Raw genomic sequence first — 26,265 nt, forward strand, 5'->3', positions numbered from 1 at the left:
ACTTCGGTCACAACTTTCTTCCACAATACATTTTTTTCCTTCTACCCGATTTAAACTCGTCCTCCATATTCAACCGTACTCACAGCAATAACTGTGTCTCCGCATTACTGAGATTTTCACTAAAAATTTAAAAATAATAATTTATACAATTATTATTAACATAATTTAACTAAATTTCAATACAAAAATTAAAATAAAACAATTTTGCACTTACTTTTCATCAGACATCGTAGTTAAATGCAGTAAACAATTTTTTGATAGAAATTATGAGTGACAACTGATAGAATTGATGTCTTTTTGAACGCTTGATTATTGCAGTGCTGCCATATTGGCATTTCTGAACGTTCTGTTTGTTATGCAATTGTAGTTTGCGCGTCATGTTGCATTTACGAACACAGCCTATCATATAACCAGTGTCTTGTTGTTGACGTGTTATAAAGGGTGGTTAATATTCAAGGCCCGATGTTGAATGCGAACCACACCTTAACGTCAACGACACCGTTGGACTTCTTTCTTTGGGCTTATTTGAAAGAAAAGGTGTACGTCGATAAGCCAGCAACAATTCAAAAGCTAAAGGATGAGATAATTTGGCACATTAATGGCATAGAAACTCAATTATGCCTCAGCGTCATCGAAAATTTGGACCATCGGATGAAGGTGTACCGCTGAGGCCGCGGCGCCATTTGGTCGATATTTTGTTCCATACTTAATTGAGCTATACCAGTATTATCATAATAAAGAGAAATGACAATAATTTCTTAAAAAATTTGTATTTTATTCAAAATCAACACTGGTCGTCGAAATGGATACATGGAAGTACATCGATATACCATCGTTACCAGAAGATAAGTCAGCACCAACAGATAGATGGCTTCCCTTCCTGGTTCTAGAGTACATGTTGATCCTCCATTTTATTGAACTGAACTGGACTACTGTGGCCCGTTCCACGCGCACCTTGGCGGCTCGTCGGTCAAATATCCTGCGCATCAAAACTTTACACAGTTTGACAAAAAATTCGATATCTTCAGAACGGATTGGATGAACAAAGTTTTTTTTACAGATTATTAAAGGTGAGCATTGTACGCTTAATCTGACTGTAATATTGTCCATTTAGGGCGTGAAGAACGCAAAAATAATTGCGATTTTTCATAAAAATCATTGTTAAAAATTATTGTTTCAACAAATACACAGTCTTTGGACGTTAAATCGGTAGAGTAAACATTTTTCGGTAACCGAAATAAATTTCATCAAAATATCAATTGTAGTTTCTGAGATATTGATTTTACAAGAATATCATGCAAAAAAATTCAATTGTTAATAACATAAACAAAAAGCGAAATAAAAAAAAACTATTAACAGCAATTATTATGTGACAAATTCTCTATCCAAAAATGCATTTGATTTTAAAATCGGGAATTTGATGGAAAATTCGGGGCCCACTTGACGTGGTTTGACTCATAAATATATATATATATATATATATATAATATATAATTGGTGCGTACAACCTTTTTGGGTGTTTGGCCGAGCTTCTCCTCCTATTTGTGGTGTGTCTCTTGATGTTGTTCCACAAATGGAGGGCCTACAGTTTCAAGCCGGCTCCTACTGGTCTTACTTAATATTTTCCGTCCTGTAGTTTTTTAATCAGTTTGGCCAAACGGCCTTTGAATATATAATATATTTATATTAACAAAAAAGTGTTCTAGAGTATTTTTGTAGAAGTTGTAAGACATAGTATTTTAAATCGATATATGTAAAAACTGCATGTAATAATCATGCCCTTATTTTCTAGGTCTACAAGAACTTTCTTGGTGCAACGCATGCCTCCGGACTATGGAGTATATCTGACATTCGATCGCATCTCATATGTAGTCATATTGACAGATCAAACAATATGCAAGAAAATCGGTTAATAGGAGACCAAGGTTATTTTTTGGAATCCAAATATTCCGCAAGAAATCAAATATAATAAATGCACGCTGGTGCACGAAATTGTATAGAGAGTGCGTTTGGTATTCTGAAGACACTCAAACAACGAGTGCTGCATTACTCTCACAAGACTGCTAGTGATATATGTATGTAATTGAATCTTGTGTGATTTTGCACAATATAATGGCAAAATCCTGTGCGGCGGAGACTGCAATAGAAGATGATTGAAATGAAAACAACAATTTACCAACGAAATGCTAGAACAAGAAACCGATATTGTCGAACCTTTAAAAGTATTAAAAATAAAAACAAATTTCTCTCTCTCGTTGATGTTATACATGAATTAATGAATTTGCCGATTTTTTATACGTTTCGTACAATGTTTGAATTTTTGAATCGCATGGTATTTGTTAGATATGGAATAGTACAATCTATTTATATTTTAATAAAGTCAACAGTTAATTGTTGCAAAAGTTCTATAATTTTTTGAGTTTGGGCATCACGTAACTTTTCCTACGTCTCTCTCACTTGTATCTTCTCTAAGAGCATTTTGTAAACTTTTTCGAACTTTGGACGTCGAATTGCTCGTTTTTCTGACCCGGACTTTGCAGAGCTGCCGGGCTAGGTGAACTTGACAACGGAAAATCGTCGAAACTTTGTGGTACTACTGGGCTGTGTAGCCACTCATTAAAACTTAACGGTGCACTTAAACCACTAAATAGAGATGGGAGTATTAGCCTCAAAGTACTCCTTCATCAACAGCTGCTCCACCAAAAGGGCGCAAAGATAGCGAGGGGTGTGATAGATTTGTCACTTGGTCAGTTATACTCTGTTGCTTTTAATCCGCTCGCGTTCTTAGTAATTGGCTTTCCCACACACCTGAAGTCTTTAAATATAATAGTTACATTAAAAATTATACCTACTTTTACTTGCATTGACGAATTTTTTCCATAATAGGCATAAATACATTACCACCTCTTATTTTGTAAAGGTTATTGTTGGTCCATGCAAAGCGTTAATTTCTTGTCTGTGGTGGTTTTAGGCTGCATTGCTTGATATAATGGAAGCTTTATTTAGGCACATACCATATATTTATGATTTTATATTATTGACATTTTAAAGATCATACGTTTATCCCACATATAAACTATCAGTTAGGAACGCTATTCAGATTTATTTAAAACCTTCCTTATATTTACAATTATGTAGTTGCTGCATTAAAAGGACTAATTCCTCGACAGTATACGCCTTATAGTTAACAGAAGATTTATAGTTTACGTTTGTCATGGCTTTATCCGGCATGCTCGTGGTTCTTTTACCTGAAGTTGTTGGAGAGTTGTTAGCATCAACCTGAAATTAAAATCGTTATTAATATTCAACTGAAATTTTACATGCAAAGCAAATAAGTGGAGGGCATTAAGGACATTTAGTTAGAGAAAGTGTCAGACATTTCAGACAAGCCTCCGTGTTAAACTACTGTTCTTTCATGGGGCGCAAAATTCAATAAATCAAGAAGATGGAATAACCCATCTGTGATACCTGGGCAGTTTCGGTTCCAAGACCTATGCATCCTACCACAACTCGACAAAAGCAGTCAAGAGAGGAAGAGGGTTGTGAAAACTCTTGCTGCAAACTTTGATAGAATTACGCTTCTCTGACAGCAAAAAAAGAGAGAAAAAGCATGCCTACGTCTTACGGAGGTACCATTCCGATAGGAGCAAACCTCAAAAGCAACCGTCGGGTTAAACAAAAGGAACTACGAAAAACAAACCCTCTTCTGAGAGCAAATCTTCAATGCAAAAATTTGTTTTTTTATAAAGGGGGGTTAAATTTATTAAATGTGAACCACACCTAAACGTCAACAACACCGTTGGACTTCTTTCTTCGGGGTTATTTGAAAGAAAAGGTGTACATCGATAAGCCAGCAACAATTCAAAAGCTAAAGGATGAGATAATTTGGCACATTAATGGCATAGCACCTCAATTATGCCTCAGCGTCATCGAAAATTTGGACCATCGGATGGACGTGTGCCGCCGAGGCCGCGGCGGCCATTTGGCCAATATTTTGTTGCATAAGTAATTGAGCTATACCAATATTATCATAATAAAGAGAAATGACAATAATTTCCCAAAAAAAATTGTATTTTATTGAAAATCAACACCGGCCCTTGAAATTCAACCACCTTTTAATAAAATCAAATTGCTCTTTCTCGAAACCCTGTCGCATTGTGCTTGTGTGTACCTTGACAAACCAATATAAAAGACATTTAGAATGTTTCACCAAATATATTGGAAGAGTTTTAACTGGTGATGTAGGTGGCAATCTTTCATGTGACGGATTCTCTTAGATATGACTATCTGACAACATTATCAATAAAGAGAAGCTCCAATAAAATCAGGTAAATGGTAGACTAAGAGTAAAATTCAGAGCCAGAAAGCCTTTGTAGACCAAGTTTTGTAAACCGCAGGAGCATTGTAATTGAGAGAATGAATGTCATTGAGATGATCTAATTATCCTGGTCTTATCCAGGCGGCCGCCGTAGCCGAATGGGTTGGTGCGTGATTACCATTCGGAATTCATAGAGAGAACGTTGGTTCGAATCTCGGTGGAACACCAAATTAAGAAAAACATTTTTCTAATAGCGGTCGCCCCTCGGCAGGCATTGGCAAACCTCCGAGTGTATTTCTGCCATGAAAAAACTCCTCATAAAAATATTTGCCGTTCGGACTCGGCTTGAAACCATTTCTGGAACAACATCAAGACGCACACCACAAATAGGAGGAGGAGCCCGGCCAAACACCCAAAAAGGCGCGTAAACGAATAGAACGAGAGAAAAACGTCACTTCGGCTCAACGCATCCAGCTTCACTTACTTGCCGACAAGACGAGCGGACACGTCATTACAGTTTCCCCAGCAAAATGTATATTTCGAGCAGTTAGTATTAAGATAGAATTGGCGCTCCTCCCGCTGGCGGCCAGTACGACACATTAAAGAAGCGACTAATTGTGAAATCAAATGAAAAAAGGCTAAAACGTTCGTTCAAAGCATGTGAATTAGGGGGAAAAGGCACCACCATTACTACGTGAGATAAAAGACCTAGCGAACCAGCGCTTGGGCAAAGAAATTTTAAGATCGCTTTGGCTACGACGCTTGCCTGTGCATATGCAATAGATTTTAACAATGTTTGAAGACAATATTGAAGAGTTAGCTAGGAAGGCTGACAATAAAATGGAAGCTCAAAAACGAATAGTAACGTGGAACAGAATTGGAGATCAGATTAGATCGATTGGAGTTTAATAACCGTCGTAGCGCACGGCAGAAGAAATACAATCGTGGCGGTGATCATGCAAATGATTGGAAGAAAGCTAGGAAAACCGTAACGGACGTTCAACATTTTATCAAGACGAAAGGAGCACCCTTAGTACAAAAAGTTCGCCGTCGGAGTGTGCTAAAAAAGAATTTGAGCATTTGCTGGACCGAGGGATTTGCCAACGTTCGAAAAACCAGTGCGCCGGTTCATTACATATGGTAAAAAAATCCAACGAGAGATGGCAACCGTGTTGCGACTATAGAAGGCTGAATACAAAGACCGTATCTTATAACTACCCGGTTCGCCATATTCAAGACTTCGATGGTGACTTGTATGGCAAAAGCATTTTTCCGTGATCAATTGCAAGAAAGCGAACTACTAAATTCCGTTGGAGATATTCCGAAAACAGTTATATTCACACCGTTTGGTTTATTTGAGTTCAAGTATATGACTTTTGGTCTTAAAACGTCCCGCAAACCTTCCAGCGTTTCATCGAGGAAACCATAAATGACTGCCATTTTTGTTTTCCTTACCTCAATGACGTACTTGTCGCTTCCGATTTTTCAACGAGTTCAGAGTGAACTGAACAGTGTTGCAAAACACAACAAAGTTAGGCTTATTTGGGTGCCTGGACATTGTGGTATTGCAGGGAACGAGTTGGCTGATCAATTGGCAAATGAAGGCTCTGCAAGTATGCCACTAGGCCCTGAACCTGTTCTAGGTGTCAATTCTGCATCGATTCAACTATGGATTGAGGTCTTCATGAGGCCTACCCACAGAGGTCGTTGGTCTGAGTTGAACTCGTGCAGAGTTGCCAAGTGCTTTGTGAAAGAACCAAACAGGAAAACAGCGACCTTTCTCCGAAAGCTCAGCAGGAAGGGTCTGAGAGTACTGGTGGGTGTAATCACAGAGCACTACGTCTGTGGTCGGCATATGGCTACCATGGGGGTCGTGGACCGCCCGATATGCCTATTCTGTCTTGAAGATGACGACACTGAAGAGCATTTTTTCTTTAGCTGTCCTGCAATTTCTGGGAATCAGACTTAGGATATTTGGTTGCGATACACTGACTATGGACAAAGTTCATACTCTTCCTCTTCCGGATCTCTTAAAGTTCATCAATGAATGAGATTTGTGGAAGAGCGCCCTCAAACTAATTTATCCGTTTTTACCATCCACCTTTTATCTTTCCTATCTCTATTCCTTCTACTGATATCTATCCGGGTGTAGTACAATGGTCTATTGACTGAGTGCTTGGACTTGTCCAGCCATCCACAAATCTAATCTAATCTAAATCTAGTATATACTCTACATTAGACATTTCTATCGTCTGCCTGTATACTGCTTCAGTTACTGTATGATAGTTGTGGTTGATAAAAAAAAAAAATATATAATATATATACATATATATATTGTTCGACTTAACGTCACCCCCGTTGTTACTTAGTGGTCAATGTTGGGCTTGTTGGGTTTTCTATGTAAATTCCTCATGTTAAGTTTAGTAGTACTAGGTTGTTACTCCTAACACTTGATCGTGTTCATATACATACGTACATAGCGAAACATGTAAACCGCTTAAGCCGCTGAACAAGTCCCTACAATAACGTAGCTAAAAATACCATAGACAATGTATGTATGCAGGCTGATGGCATTATTATATGATTAATCGCTATGCCCGTAGAACCGGCCGGCCTGGCCTATTGCCTTAAATGTCGATAGCAACTTTTCTTTGTGCTGCCGGCAAGTGATTTGAGGACCTTGTTGCGATTCTGGACTTTAGTGGCAATAGCGGTTGTATGCGCTGAGAAGGATAGCAAACTGTCGAAGGTAACTCCCAAGATTCTGGGAGACTTTTACTTTGAGAGGCAGTTTGACCTCCTTTGCCCAGGTGGTAAAGAGGGTCGCCGTGGTCTATTTGGGGCGAAAGTTGTAGGTTCCTCACAGTGAAGAAGCGAGAAAGGTAGGTGAGGTAGTCGTTTACCTTGGCGCACAGGCCATCAATGTTATTGCCCGACGGCGTATGAGACCAGAGAGACTCCTTCTGGTGGCTGATTGAGATTCGTGATATAGAAGTTAAAAAGCAAAAATGAAAGAACACCACCCTGAGGAACTCCTTGCTTCATTTTCCTCTGTTTTGAGATTTGGTATCGAAATAACACCGACGAATAACGACCACTCAAGTAGTTTGCGGTCCACATCTTCAGCCCTGTGGGAGTGTCGACTGTTAAATATCAGCTAGTAGCGAGGCATGACTGACTGTATCGAAAGCCTTGTTTAGGCCCAACACTACTAGAGGGGCGGTTTTGGTGGAGCCCGCGGTTTATCTGAGTGTTAATGACGGTAAGGGCTGTGGTGGTACTGTGCGCTCGTCGGAAGCCACGTTGGTGTGAGGCTGGGGTCATATGTTTCGTGTAGAGTGGGAGTAGAAGGGCTTCAAGAGTCTTCACTACTGGGGAAAGGAGAGTTATCGGACGATAAGACTCCCCTTGGTTGGCGGGTTTCCCTCGCTTCAGTAGTGGGACCACTCTCCCCGATTTCCACTTGCCAGAAATAATGAGAGTGACCATAGACCTATTGAAGACCCTCGTGAGATACTCTACTCCCAACGGACGCATCTTTTTCAACATCAGCATGTTTAGTCCGTCAGGGCCAATGGCTTTAGAAGATTTCATATGGTTGCTGGCCCCCTGAACCTCATCGCTGGAGAAAACAAGTGGCGCACGGTTGATCGGAAGTTTGTGCAGCCGTCTGGTGGCACTACGCTTGGATCTGTTGACCGAAGGATGCAGTATGAATTGCCGGCTGAAATAGCTCGCGCATCTCTTCGGATCCGACGAATAACAACCGTTGAAGGTGATATCCACCGTGTCGTTGTACTTCGTCGGGTTCGACAGGGACCTTCCGGTGGACCAGAGCTTACTCACATCAGAGGTGAAGTCGCAGGACTTCAAGTGCTGTTCCCACTTAGAGTGTGTTAAGTTACCAGTTGCCGGATCTCCAAATTGAGATCCTTTATGCGAAATCCCCGGGATCGGCCTGGCGTAGGTGGTCACGCTCGTGTGCCAGAACAGCTACTTTTGCTGGGAAATTGGAGCGTATGTCCCGGATCCTTCCGGCAGTTATGAGCAAGCCGGGCAGCTGTGCTCACCTGATCTATTGATGCCCCCTACGATCATTTGCCAAAGATCGTGATGCGCATTGAAGTCACCTACTACCAATCGGTTTTCACCCTGATGAGCGCACAGTGACAGGGGTTATATATATATTAAAAATTTAGAGCTCGGCATCGCCTGACCGGACAGCTATACCTTGACTTTCTAAGGTGCTGTCCCTGCGGTCGATGCCTTCATCGATGAGACGATACTGCTTTGTATGGTGGACTGTGAACGCTAGGCCTCCACCGTTGTCTCACTTGCAATCCTTTCTGTGCACATTGTAGCCATCCCTGGTGATCAGGGAGGAGCTAGCGTGCAGTGTTGTCTCTTGGACCGCAGATATCTTGATTCCATGACGGCTCATGAAGTCGACTATCTCGTCTATCTTGCTCATAAGCCCATTACAGTTCAGTTGAAGGATCTTGAAGCTCCTCGGGAGTATAGTCGTAACACGGGGTGTGAGGGTCACGTGAGGTTGTCTGCGTTGGTCCTGCTGTACGTTCCCCAGTAGTTGTTGTGGCCTGATGTTGACGGTTGCCGAGTCAGAGCTCTGCAGCAAGGGGCAACAAAGTCGCGTCTCCACTCACGGGTGGTGCGCAGCCCAGATCATCTCCGAAAGTGATACCAGCCATTACAAGAATTGCACTTGACTGTTACGTTCCGAGGAACTCTGGTCTGACACACGGAACAGACTGTGCGGGGGACCAATAGCTGCTGGTTTGTCCCCGCACTAAGATTGGAGCACCGACGGGTTCCTAACCGTTGAGGTTTGATTAGTGGCGGCAGTTTGACGTGCCGGCACATTCGACGATGTAGAAGTTGAGGCAGGGGTCGTCTGGTGGCGGGACCAACACGTGGCCGTATACCGTGTGGACCACTCCCTGTGTGTCTTAAGACCGTTGCACTTATAGCACCTATCCAAGGTGGAGTTCGGGTGGAGCTGTGAGTGGCATATGCAGCAATAGAAACTTCTGGTTCTTGGTTGGGTTCAATATAAGCCCTGAAGATAATTATTTGGAGCAAACATGCTGCGTGGGATAGATCCTGTGACGATAGATTTGGGGTTGGATACAGTACACTAGACAGGGCTAGGCTACTGTGGCGGCAGCCCTTGGTTGGGAAAAACCCGAGTCATTCTGCTAACGTAGAACCAGCTGCCCTGGGAATGTTTTATTATTTTCTCATTATCGTTTCTTTGACAGGGATGACTGTCAGATTTAATTTGCATTGTATAACAAACGTTTATAAGAATATTTGTAATAGTAGAATTTTAATAAAATAATGAAGTGTTATTTAGCTTTAAATTGAATGTTCAATCAATAAAGAGTGTTTATAAGTGAATATCGTTCCTTTTCGGTATTTGTATTTAAGTAAAATAAGTGTGTGTAAAGAACATTTTTGAAACTTATGCAAAAAAATAAGCATTTTTAACGTTAAATAGGAAGGTCATACATTTTTCAATCAATAACGATTTGATCGAAATTAAAATTTTAATTCTTAGTTTTAACCGTAAAAGTAAATGGAAATTTTTTAATAACAGCTTTTAGCTTTCAAAATTTTTTTTCTTCCAAGCTTTGGTTTTTCTGCTTTTTGTTTCAATTAAGTGGGATTTAGAACAAAATAAAAACCTATTCACAAACTTTATATAATCTTCAAAACATCCAAATGAAATATCTAAACTCTATAACATGAGCTCTATCTAGAAGATAATCAATTGTAAAAATATTTGCGTTGTATCAGAAAAGAAAAACCGAGTTAAACTACTAAATTTTCTAGAGTTCGAGATTATTTCCAGAAATACAGGAAATACCTTGCCCTTTCCAAGATTTAATAATTTTTAAAAAAACCTCGTTTTAATCATTATACTTATAAAAAAACGATCGTAATTACCATGAAATGCCAGTACTCAGGTGATATAGATTCCAAATGTAATATCTTATCTTCAATTTGTTTGAGCCGCACGTTTATTGGTAAATAATTTTTTGGTGAATAAAACAAATGCTGTTCCATAGCCTCTAGCCTCTTGCATGCTGCAGTTGATATATTTTTGCATTTGCCACTTTTTTCTTTCTTTTTGAAATTGAGATGCATTGATGGTTCATGAGCTATTAGCTTATCTAAAGTCTTGAAGTAATTTGGTCGTGTTTGGGGGCCGATGATGTTTTTTACTCGGGAAACTGAAATATAATGATATTTGATTTAATAACGTATAAAACCCAGTTATTAAAATGTGTGCTACTTATGGTTATATAAAAAATGTCGACAAATTGCGCACAACAGAGCTCATTTTTAAAATAAATACTTCTCCAGTGTAACTCCGACAAATTTTACATACCTTTTAAAAGACATTTGGAGCTATCTTGTTTTACAATCGTGCTGCTAACTCTAGCGCAAGTATCCCCAAGTATACAACTTTGTACTGATTCTTCCTTGATTTTCGAAAGCCTTCCTGTATTAACGTAGTCAATAATGTTGCCTTGATCAATCTCCTTGCGTTTCTTTTTAAGAAAACATACTACACGATTCCAAATTTCACTTTCTTCCGCTGTTATTTGCACTAGCTCCTTTGGCACAGAAATTTCGGTATGTAACTTAGCTTTTGAAATATTAAATTTTCCTTTTTCTATGTAATTGCCATATACTGTAATACATAAAAAGAGAAATTTATACTTCATAAAGAATTTTTTCCAAATTAATTTCCAATTTAAATAAACATAAGATGAAATGAATTGCGGATAAGTACATATAATCAAAACGAATAATACGAGTATAACCTATTTCCATCACAAACGTGAAACACAGTAGAAAATACTTACTTCTTGTACGCTCGCACACTTGTATTTAACAGTACAAAGGAATCGAGATAGATACATAGTCTGTGTCAGAAAAGAGGCACCGTGATTATTGATGAAGTATTAAAGGTATATATTTAATATTTTTTTTACATGAAAGTATGTACAAAAGTATTGGAGCATTCCATGGTTCGTACGGGACAGATCGTACGAATTTTTACAGTTTACAACCTTAATTATAGACAAAACATAACTTTTTAAAACGAGTTATTTAGGGCACTAATACTGTGTGGTAGTTTTCTAAATGAAACCTATAAACGTGCTTTAAAATATTCGCATATCTTTGCAAAATCAAAAAAAAATTATATGTTCGTACGGGACAGCTCCAGTCTACCACTACTCTCAGTTATAGTGAATTAAGTTAAATTTCAGCGAAACTAATAATATTAACAAGAAAACGAAAATGACATTTGATTGTGATTGTATTAGAGTTTATTAACACAACAAAAACATTTAAAACATATTTAGTTTAAATGACTTATAGTGTAAAAATGAAAATGTTCGTACGGGACAAAATGTGTTCGTACGGGACGCGTACGAAATTCAGCTCTTAAATTTTGATTTTAACGATGCTGTTGTTATCTTGAGCATGGCTTTTACATATAACTTCGCGCCCATTTGCTAACATTTCGTGAAATTTGGATATTCCGGGTATAGGCTTGGACGATTCCCAGGGACGAACAATCCGAATTTTGTCAGCTATTTCGGATGCAGAAATATAAAAAATGGATGTTGAAGGAACTAATGTTGCAGCAACTTTTGCGAAATCATTTCCGTTTTGGATTACAGTATTGCTTCCTTAGCTACGGGCTTTTTGATTAACAAGTCTTTTTATATTGCCGTCTACAACTCCCTTACCATGGGTAGTGGCAAAATATAATAACAATAACGAGACCATATAACGATTTTGGAATTCGGAAGAAGGACCATCACTCCATATAACTTCTTTAATTCTTTCGCCATGATCTGCTGCAAAAATTTTATCATGCAAATATGTCACGAAGGCGAATATACTGTCTTTATCTTTTTGCTTTGTATCAGAGCATATCACAAAAGATTTACATTGTGCCATGAAAAATGAAGCAGCGGTAAAAAGAGTAACGCTTTCCCTGCTCCATAAAGCTGACTGCACCTCGTTTTGATATGCGTAAGAATAAGACATAGCAAAATCAATTTGAAGTATTCTTGCATGTTCATTTTTTTTTATCGCTTTGGAATGCTTGTGCTTGTACTCTTTTTATATTTATGTGATACATGACATATGGTAAGTCGGATATAAGGTTTTCGTGTAACTCTCCACAACCAATTTCTTCTGTCTTCAGTTTTACTCGTTGATCGTCTCCTTTTTTCCATTGCTTATAAATTATATTTTTTCCTGGGTCATAAGGTATTACTATTTTACTTCCATTTTTACATGTATCGCACACATTTCTCCAACAGCTTGAATCAAGGGCCGTATCAAATTTTCAAACACTTCAATTTCAGAATAAAATTCTCGTGAATCATACATTTGCACTGTTCTGATGGCGTGTCTGTTAATAACAAAACATTTTTCGGTCGTAGTGCACAAAATCTAGAAAACTCTATTTTTATGTTCGGAAACTCTTCCTTAAATATATAAAAAGCTTCTTTTAAAAATACGGTGAGGTAGTGATTTTGTAATGTAAGTTTGTTACCGTTAGTCCAACAGACCATTGTGTCGTTCATGCCCGGGCATGTATAAACAATATCTGGACGAAAGTAAAAATCTTTCACCATTTTGGTAGTTTCGTCATCGTTAATTGGTTCATTTATAGATTTATTCCTAACGCTATCAATACTAAGTCCAGTTTTTTTGCCACGACCGCTACAACAGCCTTTTCTTAGTGGGTGAACTGGGTAGACTTCGCATACGTTCGCTTACATTTGTATGGAAAACATTCAGATTCGCAATCACCAACAATATTTGAACCAGCCTCCCTGTCTTGGGTTTGGATCAACTTTTTAGCTCTTTGGACTCTCTTTTTTCTTTTTCGTACTTCTTCCTCTTCTGTATTTCTTCCTGGGTCATGGCTTCAGTTTTTCTTTTCCTCCACTGTTTCACTCTTTCTTTTTCGTTGTTTTTGAAATCTGGACCTTTCTTTCGTTTCTCGTCTCTCCATTTTTTATAACTTGACACGCTATGGTTGTTATTATTTTCACTAATTTTCTCCATTTTTTAGTTAAAAGAAAAACTTATATGCCGTGTTCGTACGGGACAAAATTTAATGACTGAATATTGAACTTATTTGCGATGCAAACTGAAATCAATGGTTTATAAGTAAAAAGAGCACCAGTAGTTTGCTTTAAATGTAAAGTAATCGAAACAAATAAGTTACTCGGATGAGCACAAAATAACTGTACAGTGTTAAGTGCGTTCGTACGGGACATCTTCGAACCATTTTTTTAAAAGAGCATATCTGCGTTGTTCATAAATAAACTTTTTTTTTAATATTACGTTTCAAAACGTAAAAGTTTGTTCTTTTAACACCAATTATCAGTTTCACGCTATATGTCACACATAATGAGAACTAAGCGCTTAAACTTGACCAAATTTCGATAGAAGAAAATAAAATTTTTATGAGTGGTTTTTGTTGTAAAAAAAGATACTTCAAACTGAGGTCAAGTAAAAGGTCGATGTTTATAATGAAGATTGATATATTTTAAATACATTAACACTAATATAATCATCCGGAAATGCAATTTGTTCGGCGGTCGAAATTTACCATTTTCCATGGAATGCTCCTATTACGAGTCGCAATTACTCAATAATCCGTGTAGTCTCTATAGCTGTCGAGTATACTCGTAGTCTGGCATTTTCTCGGCATGCTTTGAACCAGCTTTTCTGCGTAACTCGTCGACAAAGAGAACTAGATTTTGTGACTTTGACGCACGAGTTGCTTTAAATCGTGGACTGGCTTTCGCAAAGATGCGTTTTCATAATTTCCCACATATTTTCAATGGGGTTGGCGTCTTAGGACTGGGAAGGCCAGTCCATTACTTTGACGTCATTTTCTTGTTTTGTTGTTTCTCAATGTGTTTTTCTGAGAGCAGTAGTTTTAATGATGTGGGACGATAGGATATGTTCACCTTCTCAGTCGTCATTCGATGGTGTTGATACTCACATCTATTCCCTTATTAGCAAGAATTGTGCGTGCTTGGCGTAGTCACAAAGAAGGGTCCCACATAAAAAGTTGGACGATCACTTTACCCTGCTTTTTTGTCGTCACTCGCTTTAAAGCACGCTTGTGAAAGTCATCAACATTTTTGTACACTTTATAGCTGATTCCACATCACAAAAAAACTTTTTTTAATAACTTTCGCAGCCGCGGCGAAAGATAATTTCGGCCCTTTCGAATGCGTGCATAAAAATACCGACTCAAAACGCTTCGCGTACTTCTTACTATATTTTGTTTGGTTCCGTTTACGAAAAAGTTTCGAACGACCCTAACCTGAGTTAACACTGGCGTCGTAGCCCTTGAGTGGGACTATTAAGCAGCAAAAGGCAAGACGAAAAATATCTTGAAGTTACAAGAAAAAAAACCGGTTTTCTTCTAACACATACTGTACATACATACGGCGGCATCCGATGCCTATTACCATAAAATTATACCTTCACCAAGAACTATATTAGAGACAAACAATTTTCTTAATCTTGATCTGGTACAACCCTTTGCAACAGTCCGTAGTACCATCTTAACTGCACCACGCTTACTTAAATAAATAACCAGATACCTATGAAAAAATGAGAGGAGTTAATTCAGCCATGCCTGTCCGTCCGTACGTACGATAACTCGAGCAAAAAATAGTATACCACTTCGGAATATATTCAGAAATTTAAAAATAGATGTTTATTCCATAAAAGTGATATCACCTTCAAAGTACTCTCCATCAACTGAAAACCACTTATGCCAGCGTTTGATCCTGCTCAAGAACTCTATTTTCGCTATAGCCATCAAAGTCGTCTTCGATTTTTCCATTAGTTCCTTTCGGCTGTTTATCGAGGGAGCCATATGAAGTGAATTCGATGGCTATTGGATGGTATTCGTTTTGATCAAAAATTCACCGCTAATGATGGCCCTATGTGACGGTACATTATCATGGAGCAAAATCCAAGAGTAGTTATCCTACCAATCATTTCTTTTTTGGCGAATTGCTTCACGTAAATGTCTAATCACGCTCGATCAAAAGTTCTTATGAACTGTCTGACTTTCTGGCAAAAATTCGTGGTGTACACGAAAGCTGTAATCCATAAATACCGCGAACATCGCTTTTCTTTTAACGGTCTTGGTTCATTCGGAGCTCTCCACTCACTCCTCTGATATCTGGATTGCGTATCGTGCTCATAAAATCACGTCTCGTTGTTGTTGCAGTATACTTATCCCTGTTAGTTTTATGTATATCACCGGTCATCTTCGACTAGCTCATCTAACGGAAGACCTAGGAAACTTCCTGTTTCGAGAGTGAAGGGGTGTTTAGAGTGAAAGGGGTGTTAGGCACCTTTACATGCTGGACATATGTTTAGGAGTTTAACCAGCTACTGTATGCAAAACGTAATGGGGCGAAGGTTACGCGGGTCTCACGGGGAAGCTGGAGGTCTTCATTTGCTGTAGGTGGTGGTTGGCCACGCGCGCCAGTCGTTTCTTTCTCGCGCAAGCGAAAAGTTGGAATAAAAAATCGCACATTTTATAAAATAAATATTTTTTCTTTGTAACATGTATGTATATATGTACGTTTCGAAATAAAATAGCGCCGCAGGCGAAAATTTTCTTTTATTATAACATGCTGCCGCCGTAGCCGAATGGGTTGGTGCGCGACTATCATATGGAATTCACAGAGAGAACGTCGGTTCGAATCTCGGTGAGAACACTAAAATTAATAAAAACATTTTTCTAATAGCCGTCGCCCCTCGGCAGTCAATGGTAAACCTCCGAGTGTATTTCTGCCATGAAAAAGCTCCTCATAAAAATATCTGCCGCTCGGAGTCGGCTTGAAATTTGTGGAAGAACATCAAGGCGCACACCACAAATACTGTACAGAAGCAAATGCATTCATAACGAGTCACTGTTTGGTGCTGTTTTTCGTCTGGCGGCATCATCAGGCCATTTTTTTTCGAAAATGAGCGAGGAGCCGTGGTTACAGTAAATGGCGAGCGTTACCGTGATAAACTCAACGAGTTTTTGTTTCCAAAAATTGAAGAGGATGACATGGACGACATTTGGTTTCAACAGGACGGTGCAACTTGTCACACTGCCAAAGTTACACTCGAACTTTTGGCTACCGTTTTTGAAAACCGAATAATCAGCTGAAATTCCGATATCAATTGGCCGCCTCGGAGCTGTGATTTAAGCCCGTTGGACTATTTTTTGTGGGGAGCCGTTAAGGATAAATGCTATGCGAACCATCCAGAGACGATTGATACTTTAAAACACGAAATCGAACTTCCCATTCATGAAATTGGAGCCCAAACAATCGAAAATGTGCTTAAAAATTGGGTTGATCGAATGGCCTACTGTAAAGCCAGTCGTGGTAGTATTTAATTTCAACGATATTATTTTTTATTCATAAATGACAATGTTCAATCTTCAAAATAAAAAAAAAAAAGTTTAAAAAAATCTTGATCAGTTTTTTTTATAGCCGATTCAAAAAGCAAATTTTACATGGCCCACCCAATATATGTAAGTATGCCAAATGGTTTCATCCCGTCATTGGATGATCAACGGCCAAGCGTTTTGTTGTTGTTGTTGTTGTAGCAGCATAAACATTCCCCATACTTACATACGTACGGTGAATGCTGCTGGAGTGACAGTCCTTGGCCGGATATAAATCCGGGTCGTTTCGGTAACGTAGAACCGACTGTCGTGGAAACGGCCAAGCGTCTTCGACCTCGTCACATGTCGCAAAAAAAAACTTTTGTCCAACTTTATTGCTTAATAATATATATATAATTTCAGCTTTCGATTCACCACATCATACCTCCCTAAAGAATTCGGCCAATCAAACAAATTTTATGTAAAATCGAGGATTAGGCGACTTCCCTTATGGCCCCTTAGCTCGTGAGCGATATGCTTAGACCAGTGTCTCCACGTATAAGTAGGGATACGGTACACTAGACAGGGCTAGTTTACTGGGGCGGCAGCCCTTGGTCGGGAAAAACCCGAGTCATTCCGGTAACGTAGAACCGGCTACCATGGAGGAAAATAAAGAAGGTGTACCGCAGGGTGGTGTCCTTTCACCATTGCTTTTCAACTTCTAGATCTCGAAACTCCCCCAGCCACCAGAGGGAGTCTCCCTGGTCTCATACGCCGACGACTGCACGATAATGGCGTCGGGCAATGACATTGATAGCCTGTGCGCCAAAGTAAACGACTACCTTTCCCGCTTCTTCACTGCGAGGAATTTACAACTCTCCCCCACTAAATCCACGACGACGCTTTTCACCACCTGGACAAAGGAGGTCAAGCTACACCTCAAAGTGAAAGTCGATGATACACCAATTCCGACGGTTAACAACCCCAAAATTTTGGGAGTTACCTTTGACAGCTTGCTCCCCTTCTCAGCGCATACAACCGCTATTGCAACTAAAGTATGGAATCGCAACAAGGTTCTCAAGTCGCTCGTCGGCAGCACTTGGGGCAAAGACAAGAAAATGGTGCAGTCGACTTTTAAAGCAATAGGCCGACCGGTTCTAAACTATGCTTCGCCTGTGATTCGCAGTGGACGAAGCTTCAGACCTGCCAAAACACTGCTTTAAGGACCGTGACAGGATGCCTTCTGATGTCACTTATACAACATCTGCATAACGAGGCCCAAATGCTGCCTGTTAAGGAGCACAACAAACTGCTCAGTAAGCAGTTTCTGCTAGGGTGTTACCGTAGGCCTCACCCATGCAGACACCTGCTCGAGCCTGACCCACCTCCCAGGCACATCAGGAGGCATTTCTTCAACTACGCGGACGAGATCTCAGACAAACCAAACAGACAGTTACTGGATCGGGCAGTGTACAGACAGGCCATAAACGACATTCATCGGGAGACTCTCACCACCTTCTTAACCTCCCGACCCCCGAATGCCGTTATCGGAGTCCAACCACCACCAATGGCAGACGAGGAGCTCCAATTTCCCCGAGAGTCCCGCGTAATCTTGGCACAATTACGTTCTGGATATTGTAGCAGGTTAGACTCCTACTTATTCAGAATCGACCCCGACATACTAAACATATGTTCAGCATGTGAAGGCACCCCGCACGACACTAACCACCTTTTCACATGCCCCATTAAACCCATTCATCTAACACCCCTCTCCCTCTGGACCCAACCCGTCGAAACAGCTAGTTTCCTGGGCCTCCGTTAGATGAGCTAGACAAAGACGACCGGTGATTACGATACACTGACAGAGCAAAGGTACTGCTACAACAACAACAACATAAGTGGGGATCTTTTTATTATAAATTATTATTATTTGCAATACTTTGGGAGCAATGCTTTGAAAAGCAGTAGCATGGGGCGCTTAACCTCCTTTGGGTGTTTTGGCCGAGCTCCTTCTCCTATTTGTGGCGTGCGTCTTGATGTTGTTGCACAAAGGAGGGGCATACAGTTTTAAGCCAACTCCGAACGGCAGATATTTTTTGAGGAGCTTTGTCATGACAAAAATACACTCGGAGATTTGTCATTGCCTGCCGAGGGCCGACCGCTATTAGAAACAACTTTTTCTTCATCTTGGTGCTTCGAGCCTAAGTTCTCCGAATGGTAGTCACGTACCTACCTATTCGGCTCCGGCGGTCGTTTAGTTTATGTTATTATATTTTATGCGTATATTTCAGTAAAATGTATGAAGCCGATATCGAGGTCCACGCATTGTACATCATCGTATTTTTTGTTTGTTTGTTTATCACTCAGCAAATTTATAACAGTTATATAGAGGTGGGCATGGTTATTGACTAATTTCGCCATTTCATTTAAATACTACCTTGATCAAAAAGATCCTGGAATGGCTAATAATACTCTAACGAAAACATCCTTTTACGAATGTCATGAATGCTGTGGAAGAGATTGTGAGTCCATCGAGACTGACGAACGTAGTGGTAGGCCGTCAACATCGAAAACTGATGAAAACATTAAAAAAGTGAAAGAAGGCTGTCAGAGGACAGTTTAGGTGATAGTAGACTTCATGAGCTGAAATGGAATCAAAATAGCTGATCCCTCCCTGATAACCAAGGATGGCTATAACGTGCACAGAAAGGATGGCGAGCGAGACAGTGGTTTATAATCCACCACACAGTGCGGTATCGTCTCATCGACGAAGCCCTCGACCGCAGGGGCAGCACCTTAAAATGTCAAGGTACAGCTTTCGCTTTATTCTCTTCTCACTATGGTTCCTTCGACAGTACGTCCTTCACATTTGCTTTGCACGACATTACGAACGTTAGAAGAACATTTGTACTAATAGAATTTTAATAAAATTCGTAGTCTTATTGGGTAAAAATAGCTTTAAATCAAATCTTGAATTAATAAAGAATATTTATAAGTGAATATTGTTATTTTTCTGTGTTTGTATTTAAGTAAAATAAGCGTCTGTAAACAGGGGAATTTTTTCAAGTACAGTAGGTTCTGTTTTTATGCGGCTTTTTTTTATGCGGTTTTGAAATAGTGCGGTTTTTTTTTAAATTACAAAATGCATGTCGACCTATCGGGAATTGTACATATAAACAAGATTCTAAACCAGCTAAGCAAAAACTCATCACAGATTACATCAGAAATGCTAACCCTACAAGTTTGGAAGATATATAAAGATATAATTTTCAAAAATACAATATTTTGTTTATGCGATTTTATTTAATTATTTCAGATTCATGCGGTCTATGGAACGTATCTATAGTAATAATATGGGACTAGTGCCCTTTTTTATGCGATTTTATTACATTATTTCAGATTTATGCGGTTTTAGCATTTGAAACGTATCTATAGTTTTACTATAGAACTAGTAGCTTTTTTTATGCTGTTTTTTTTTTATGCTGCTTCTTGCGGAACGTATCTACCGCATAAAAACAGAACCTACTGTATATGCAAAAATTAGGCATTTTTAATTCTTAATGGTAATTCATAAAAAGTACTATAAATCAAAAGGCCGATATAGTGACTACATTTGTGTGTTATAATTTTTAAATGGATAGTATTATCGACATAAATAGTAACATAGAAAATATTGATTATGAATTGATAAGGCAGGAAAACCTCAACTACGTTTAAATTTGAAGAAATAAGCACAGATGATATCGTTCATATTGTAATTGGGTGGAAACAACTTATTATCCGAAGGGGTAATTAAGGATTCAATGCCACACTAGTAAATAGTAGTTTTAGGTCAAGAACAATACCTATGGAATGGAAAACTTCCATCATGGTACCAGTAAAGAAATTGAAAAATATAATTCAATAATATTAAAGCGAAGGAACTTAGACCTATAAACACCCTTCCTAATTTGGAAAACGGTGGTTAAAAACCAACTAATATACTCTATATTGAGTCCAATAATATTTTCCTAAAGGAGCAATCCGGTTTCAGGGCAAAGGATTCATGAGAAACTGCACTTAACGTGGTACTATTGCAGTGGAAGGAAGACCTCAATTCCAAAATGAAGTGTTTATTGACATTAAAAGAGACAATTGACCGGGAAATAATGTAAAAAAAAATTGGAATATATTGTGTAGAGACCACTGAACTTAAATGGTTCCGTAGTTTCTTGTCAAATCGAAAGCAACAAACGCTTATAGATTCATCTATGTCAAGAAAGGTAGGAGTCGAAATTAGGCTTACAATGCAAGAAGATCTTGACTCTTTATACAATTGGTTGTGCGTAAATAAACTTAAACTATATGTGACATAAACAAAGTTTATGATTTTTTCTAGAACAATAAGTGCCCGCTTCAGGAAACACAGCTTTTAGATAAAAATTGAGAGAATTGAAAAGTAAAAGTCATTGAATATCTTGGAATTTATATTGATAAGTTAAAATTTGAGGAGCACGTTGAATATACAGTTAATAAGATTGCGAAAAAAATTGGCCTCGTGAAAAGATCATGCAAGTACATAGAAAAGAGGTATACAAGTTTGGTTTATAGATCAATAGTCGAGCCGTGTTTTATATACTGTTTAACCATTTTTTTTCATTGCTAGCGACACAAAAGTTGAGAAAAGAAGTACAAAAAATGCAAAACAGAGCCATGCGATTCATTTTGAATAAGCGTTATGATACATCCATACAAGAAATGATTAGACTTGAATTTTAGAACTTTCATGGAAAGTAATAATTTTAGACTACCACTGTTTAGAACAGAAGTTGATAAGAAAAATATATTTTATAAATGATTAAAATGTTTTAAAGAGCTACCAACTCAAATAAAAAATTCTGTTAACATGAGCACTTTCAAGAGGCGGCTATTTAATCACTATAAAACGTTGCCGATTAGATAGAAACTAGACCCTTCCTTTCCAAGCCATGGGAATATGCATTACATTCACTATTTTAAATTATAATTTATTTTATTGCACACATATATCTATGTAGGAATATTATTATTGTGCTATTTAGCACATAATGGAATAAATTAGGTCTTAAGACCGTAATAACTGAATAAATAAATTCGATCCACGCACTTAGACATTATAAGCAAATTTATCTTGGTAACAATGGCGAGCCAACTCCAAAATTTATTATTATTTATTTATTTTTACAAGAGTAACAATTATAAATAACTGTCACACGTAAGTACTAAGCGCTGGCTGCCAGGGCCTTCGGCTTAACTCCAAAATTTATATTTAAAAATATGTTATAGAAAGTTCTTTTATTTTTTTTTTTTCGCTCATAGGAATTAATGCGCAGTTTTACTCATTAAAGTGTAAAGGACACATTATAATGTTTATATTTACTTAACCCACTGACACTCTTTATTTTGTTTCCAATCTGAATCACCGTTGTGGTATAATTCTTTTTTCCAAATTGGCACTTTTTTCTTCAATTCGTCAATCGCATATGATACTGCATCAAGAGAATCCTGTCGATGTGGAGATGAAATTGCTATGACAACACTTGCTTCTTTGGGTGCAACTAAACCAAGACGATGATAAATTGCTATATTTAATACATCTTGCCAGCGAGAACGTAACGTATCACACAACTTTTGCAACTCTTTTTTAGCCATTGATTCATAAGCCTCATACTCCAGGAAGTGAACCTACGACAGAAATTTTATTAATTGTGACAAAAGCTACGCTTCCAGGTACATACGTTCTTTCCCTCAAACGAATCCCGAGTTGTTCCTACAAATAAAGAAATGGCACCGCACTTCTCATTCGCGACTAAAGTGCTAATCGCTCCAACATCCAAAGTCTCTCGAGTTATTACCAAGAAATTTGCCATTATCTCTTAGCCACCACTTATTGGTGGAATAATTGCAATTTCGTCCCCTGAATGAAGTTCTAAACTTTCCGTTAAATCTTCACAGTATATTTCGTTAATAGCGATTATAAAACTATGTCTGATAGAATGTAGATTGAAGCTATTGCAGATCTCGTTCGCTAGTTCAGATGCAAGTATTTGGCGTTTTATCAAAAATGTTGCAGAACCCGTACCGGACAATTCGCGTGCTTTAGCAAAAAACAAGATCTTAATGCTTACGAAATCTTCCCTATAATTTTCGCTCATTAGTGCTTTATAATGTACGTAATAAAAGCTAAAAATTGCTTGCACTTAAAATTTTTGGCGACGGATGACCGAATCCACGACTATCTTTGCACAATAAAGCTAAATACACACCAGGCAACCGTTGCAGCAACACGGCCATGTTGAAGCAACCGTTGCCTCGTGTGTAGCTGTGTAGCCAATCGATTTTCGTGTTGCTGCAACCGTTGCCTGAAATATCAAATAAATTTGATTTTTGGGATAGGTTGCTGCAACCGTTGCTTCGTGTGTATCATTGTTTACTGCTTTTACTCGTTCAGTTCGTTGAACACAAGCAAAGAAGAAGGTTCGTGCGGAGTAAAATAAAGTGAAAAAGGAAAAAATGGCAATTGAAAATAATGAAAATTATGTTAATTTTATTAACGAATATAAAAATTTGAGAGAGCTGTGGGATATAAGTAGTGAAAAATATAAAAAAAAAAAATTTTAGAAAAAAATCATACGAACAATTAAAAAATGAATACAATAAAATTGATAAAAATTTCAAGTCCGCAAAAGCGTTTCCTGTTGCAAGATACCGCAAAGTTATTGCCAGTCTAATTTCTGCTGATATTGCCTCTCTCATTATGGTATCTTGTTTCGTTATTTTGGCCTTTACGAAGTCCAACAATTTTCTAAACAGGGCTTCGTCCATCCTCATGTAATTTTTATAGTCCGCTGGTTCATTTTCCTTCAGTTCTTTCAGCAGCCTCTCGTTCGAAAATTCGATTTTTTTTAAAAGCCAATTTTTGGACCAAATTTTCTTTCTCTTCTTTTTTTGCATTTCTTCTTCCTCATTTTCATACAAAAGTTCGTGAATTATAATAAGAGAAGTAATTTTACGTATTTCCTCGATCATTTAAAAAATTTTATTTTACGTATCTTCCGCTCGTACCTTTCCTGCACCACAGTTATACACAATACTGAGATTGAAGCAACGGTCGCAACGTGTTTCTTAAACAAAGGCAACACGTTGCTGCAACCGTTGCTTCAACGGTTGCCTGGTGTGTATTTAGCTTAATAATTTCACCAATGATGATAGATTTTAAGCAAGAATGATAGAAGGAAGGTTGCGCCCATCAAGAGTGCGTGACGTCACGTTTTTCTGAGTTGTGCAGTATTGCCAACCATTTGCTCTTCGCAATAAACTTAGTGCTTTTTTATACCAAAAATACGAAAATTTTGAAGTTTCGTTTTTGTTTATTTTTTTTTAATTTAAAGCTACCGAAACTTTAAGTTAAAACAAACTGTATTATTATACACAAGAAGGTTAAAAAAGGCCACTCTGAGAAGATTTCAGTGTTAATGAAAATAAGTTGGTTCTTATAAAAATTGATATTTTGAAAGTGTGAATTTAATTTTTTGCTCCTTTTAAGGTTACGCAAGAATATTAAATGTCCCTCTCTCAACTCTTCTTAAGACTGAAAACCTTCTTTCACATTTTAAAAGGCGTTTGAATTTACTGAATGCGGATTAAAACCATAGGGGTGTAATCGTTTCTTCCGGCCATCAATCCTTAGTGGGACATAGGGCACTAAGAAGTGTATTCATAGTAAAAATAAGCAAAAAATACCAGAAAATACTAAAGAAACCATACTGACATTTTTACAAAAAGAGTACTTATCTAGTTACATAACCTCAAATACAGCAAATAAGTCTGTCCCTTAACAAAAGAGTCTCGCTTAAAAAAAAAACTCATAAATTAAATTGTACATAAGCATAACACATTTATTAAAAACAAAAACGCACATTCTACAGACAATTTGTCACGCATACAAAGTTCTTTAAGTAATTGGATAAAAATTTGGTGTTTTATTTTCTTTAAATGGGTATTTTAGTGAATTATTATATCCAAAGGTAAGCAAAACTGCAGTAACGAGAGAGAGATTTGACCGCCGAAAGCAGAATACCAACAACACAAGGTTTGCCTGATAGCTATGGTGAAAAACAAATGCTTGAGGGGAATTTTAGCTGTCACGTCACTTGGGATATATTTATCGAAATTTAGCTTACGTTAGTGATATACGCAAAAATCAACACAGACAATGTTCATGCCATGTTATTTCTATATCACTAACACAAACTAAGTGACATAAGCCCGTAGGCCGATTCTCAAATTCACTCAGAGCCGAATAACGGCCTATTACAAAGGCACCTTTAAAAATCTTTTCACAAGCAAATAGAGAAGTCAAAAGAACATCGTTGCAGAAGACATCGATATTTTGCTCTAAATACATCGGAAAACCGCGGTGCGATACAAGGCGAATAAAATTCAGAGGGTGTCGCTTTCTGAAAACCGCTACTTTATTTGTCGTAATATATATAACCGACGGATGAATTATAACTATAAAAAAATTAATAAAACAAACAGAGGGAGAGCAATTACGTCTTTGTAAATAACTTATTCAATTAATAGCAGTGGTAATACTGTAATTTAAAGATTTGACAATAATGAAAATGAATTGCCGCGTGTTCAATTGTGAAAGCGCAAATTAATATACAGCTTCCAAATGCAATTTTTTTGCCTACGACGCCGTGGCACGAATGTGCGTGTCTGCAATAATTTCTTGAAGTTTTTTGTAAATTTTGTCTATTTGTATTCTCAGCAAATGATGGGAAATTATTTAGATATATATTCTTTTTTTCGCTCCCTCTCTCTCTCATTCTCTCTCGGGTCTCTCGGGTCTCTTCCTCTTTCTTTGTCTTTCTTTCGCACTCTGTTATTTTATTCTTCCTCTTATCAAACAAGTTATTTTACTTCATTTTGTTTGTATATTTTCCAGGCATGACCTCACAGCGAATTCGGAAGACAAAATTTTGTTTGCCATCATTCTTGCTGGGTTTCGCAACATGTCATTCGCTCTCTAACCAATTCGTTTACGAGCAGTTGACATAGATTTTGGATCTTCACAAGGTGGATTTATTATAGGTGACAGCATTCACCCAGCTGAATTTTTCGACGTGGATATGGCTTACGTCAAAATGATATGCTTTGTTTGTATTGGTATGTTTACATTCATACATATGTTTACATTTATGCTTACTGAGCTATTGGTGCAAATGGAACATTTATTCACGTTTGCCAATTTATTGACTCGCAGTTGTCCTTTAATTTAATTCATTTAAAATTTTAGAACATTTTATTGTGGCTGTATCATTGCTAGACCGTGGTGAATCATACAAAGCACTGGTTCGACTCGCTTCTTATCGAAAAGACGTACAAAGGTCCACAAGAATTGGCAATAATTTTATTTGGTTGTGGTTTATATACTGCTGCATTG

General features: G+C 38.0%; 2 protein-coding genes and 1 long non-coding RNA gene across 3 annotated transcripts; 1 reads left to right on the plus strand and 2 right to left on the minus strand.

The window, feature by feature from the left end:
- Positions 1–2,977: 2,977 nt before the first annotated feature.
- Positions 2,978–22,684, minus strand: LOC129247195 (molybdopterin synthase catalytic subunit). Its single transcript, XM_054886207.1, has 5 exons — positions 22,553–22,684; positions 22,208–22,499; positions 10,731–11,036; positions 10,286–10,572; positions 2,978–3,279 (listed from the first exon to the last, which is right to left on the minus strand). Exons 1-5 carry the CDS (start codon positions 22,682–22,684, stop codon positions 3,103–3,105), a joined length of 1,194 nt encoding a protein of 397 aa, XP_054742182.1. The 3' UTR covers positions 2,978–3,102.
- LOC129247210 (uncharacterized) lies at positions 21,201–21,695 on the plus strand. The gene is made up of 2 exons (XR_008582543.1): positions 21,201–21,365; positions 21,442–21,695. It is a non-coding gene; the product is annotated as an uncharacterized LOC129247210 (long non-coding RNA).
- A 6-nt stretch (positions 22,685–22,690) lies between the features above and the next one.
- LOC129247204 (molybdopterin synthase sulfur carrier subunit) lies at positions 22,691–23,087 on the minus strand. The gene has a single exon (XM_054886219.1). It carries the CDS (start codon positions 22,967–22,969, stop codon positions 22,691–22,693), a length of 279 nt encoding a protein of 92 aa, XP_054742194.1. The 5' UTR covers positions 22,970–23,087.
- Between the last annotated feature and the right edge of the window lie 3,178 nt (positions 23,088–26,265).

Source organism: Anastrepha obliqua, chromosome 1, assembly GCF_027943255.1.
Source record: "Anastrepha obliqua isolate idAnaObli1 chromosome 1, idAnaObli1_1.0, whole genome shotgun sequence".
Classification (NCBI taxonomy): Eukaryota; Metazoa; Arthropoda; class Insecta; order Diptera; family Tephritidae; genus Anastrepha; species Anastrepha obliqua.

What these genes read in the sequence shown, in the direction of transcription:
- LOC129247195 (XM_054886207.1), bottom strand. Translation starts at nt 22,684, where the DNA reads ATGGCAAATTTCTTGGTAATAACTCGAGAGACTTTGGATGTTGGAGCG. An exon ending in ATTCGTTTGAGGGAAAGAAC is followed by an intron (nt 22,500 to 22,552) that starts GTATGTACCTGG and finishes TTTCTGTCGTAG; the next exon opens with GTTCACTTCCTGGAGTATGA. An exon ending in CTGAGTACTGGCATTTCATG is followed by an intron (nt 3,280 to 10,285) that starts GTAATTACGATC and finishes TTTTAATTTCAG; the next exon opens with GTTGATGCTAACAACTCTCC.
- LOC129247204 (XM_054886219.1), bottom strand. Translation starts at nt 22,969, where the DNA reads ATGAGCGAAAATTATAGGGAAGATTTCGTAAGCATTAAGATCTTGTTT.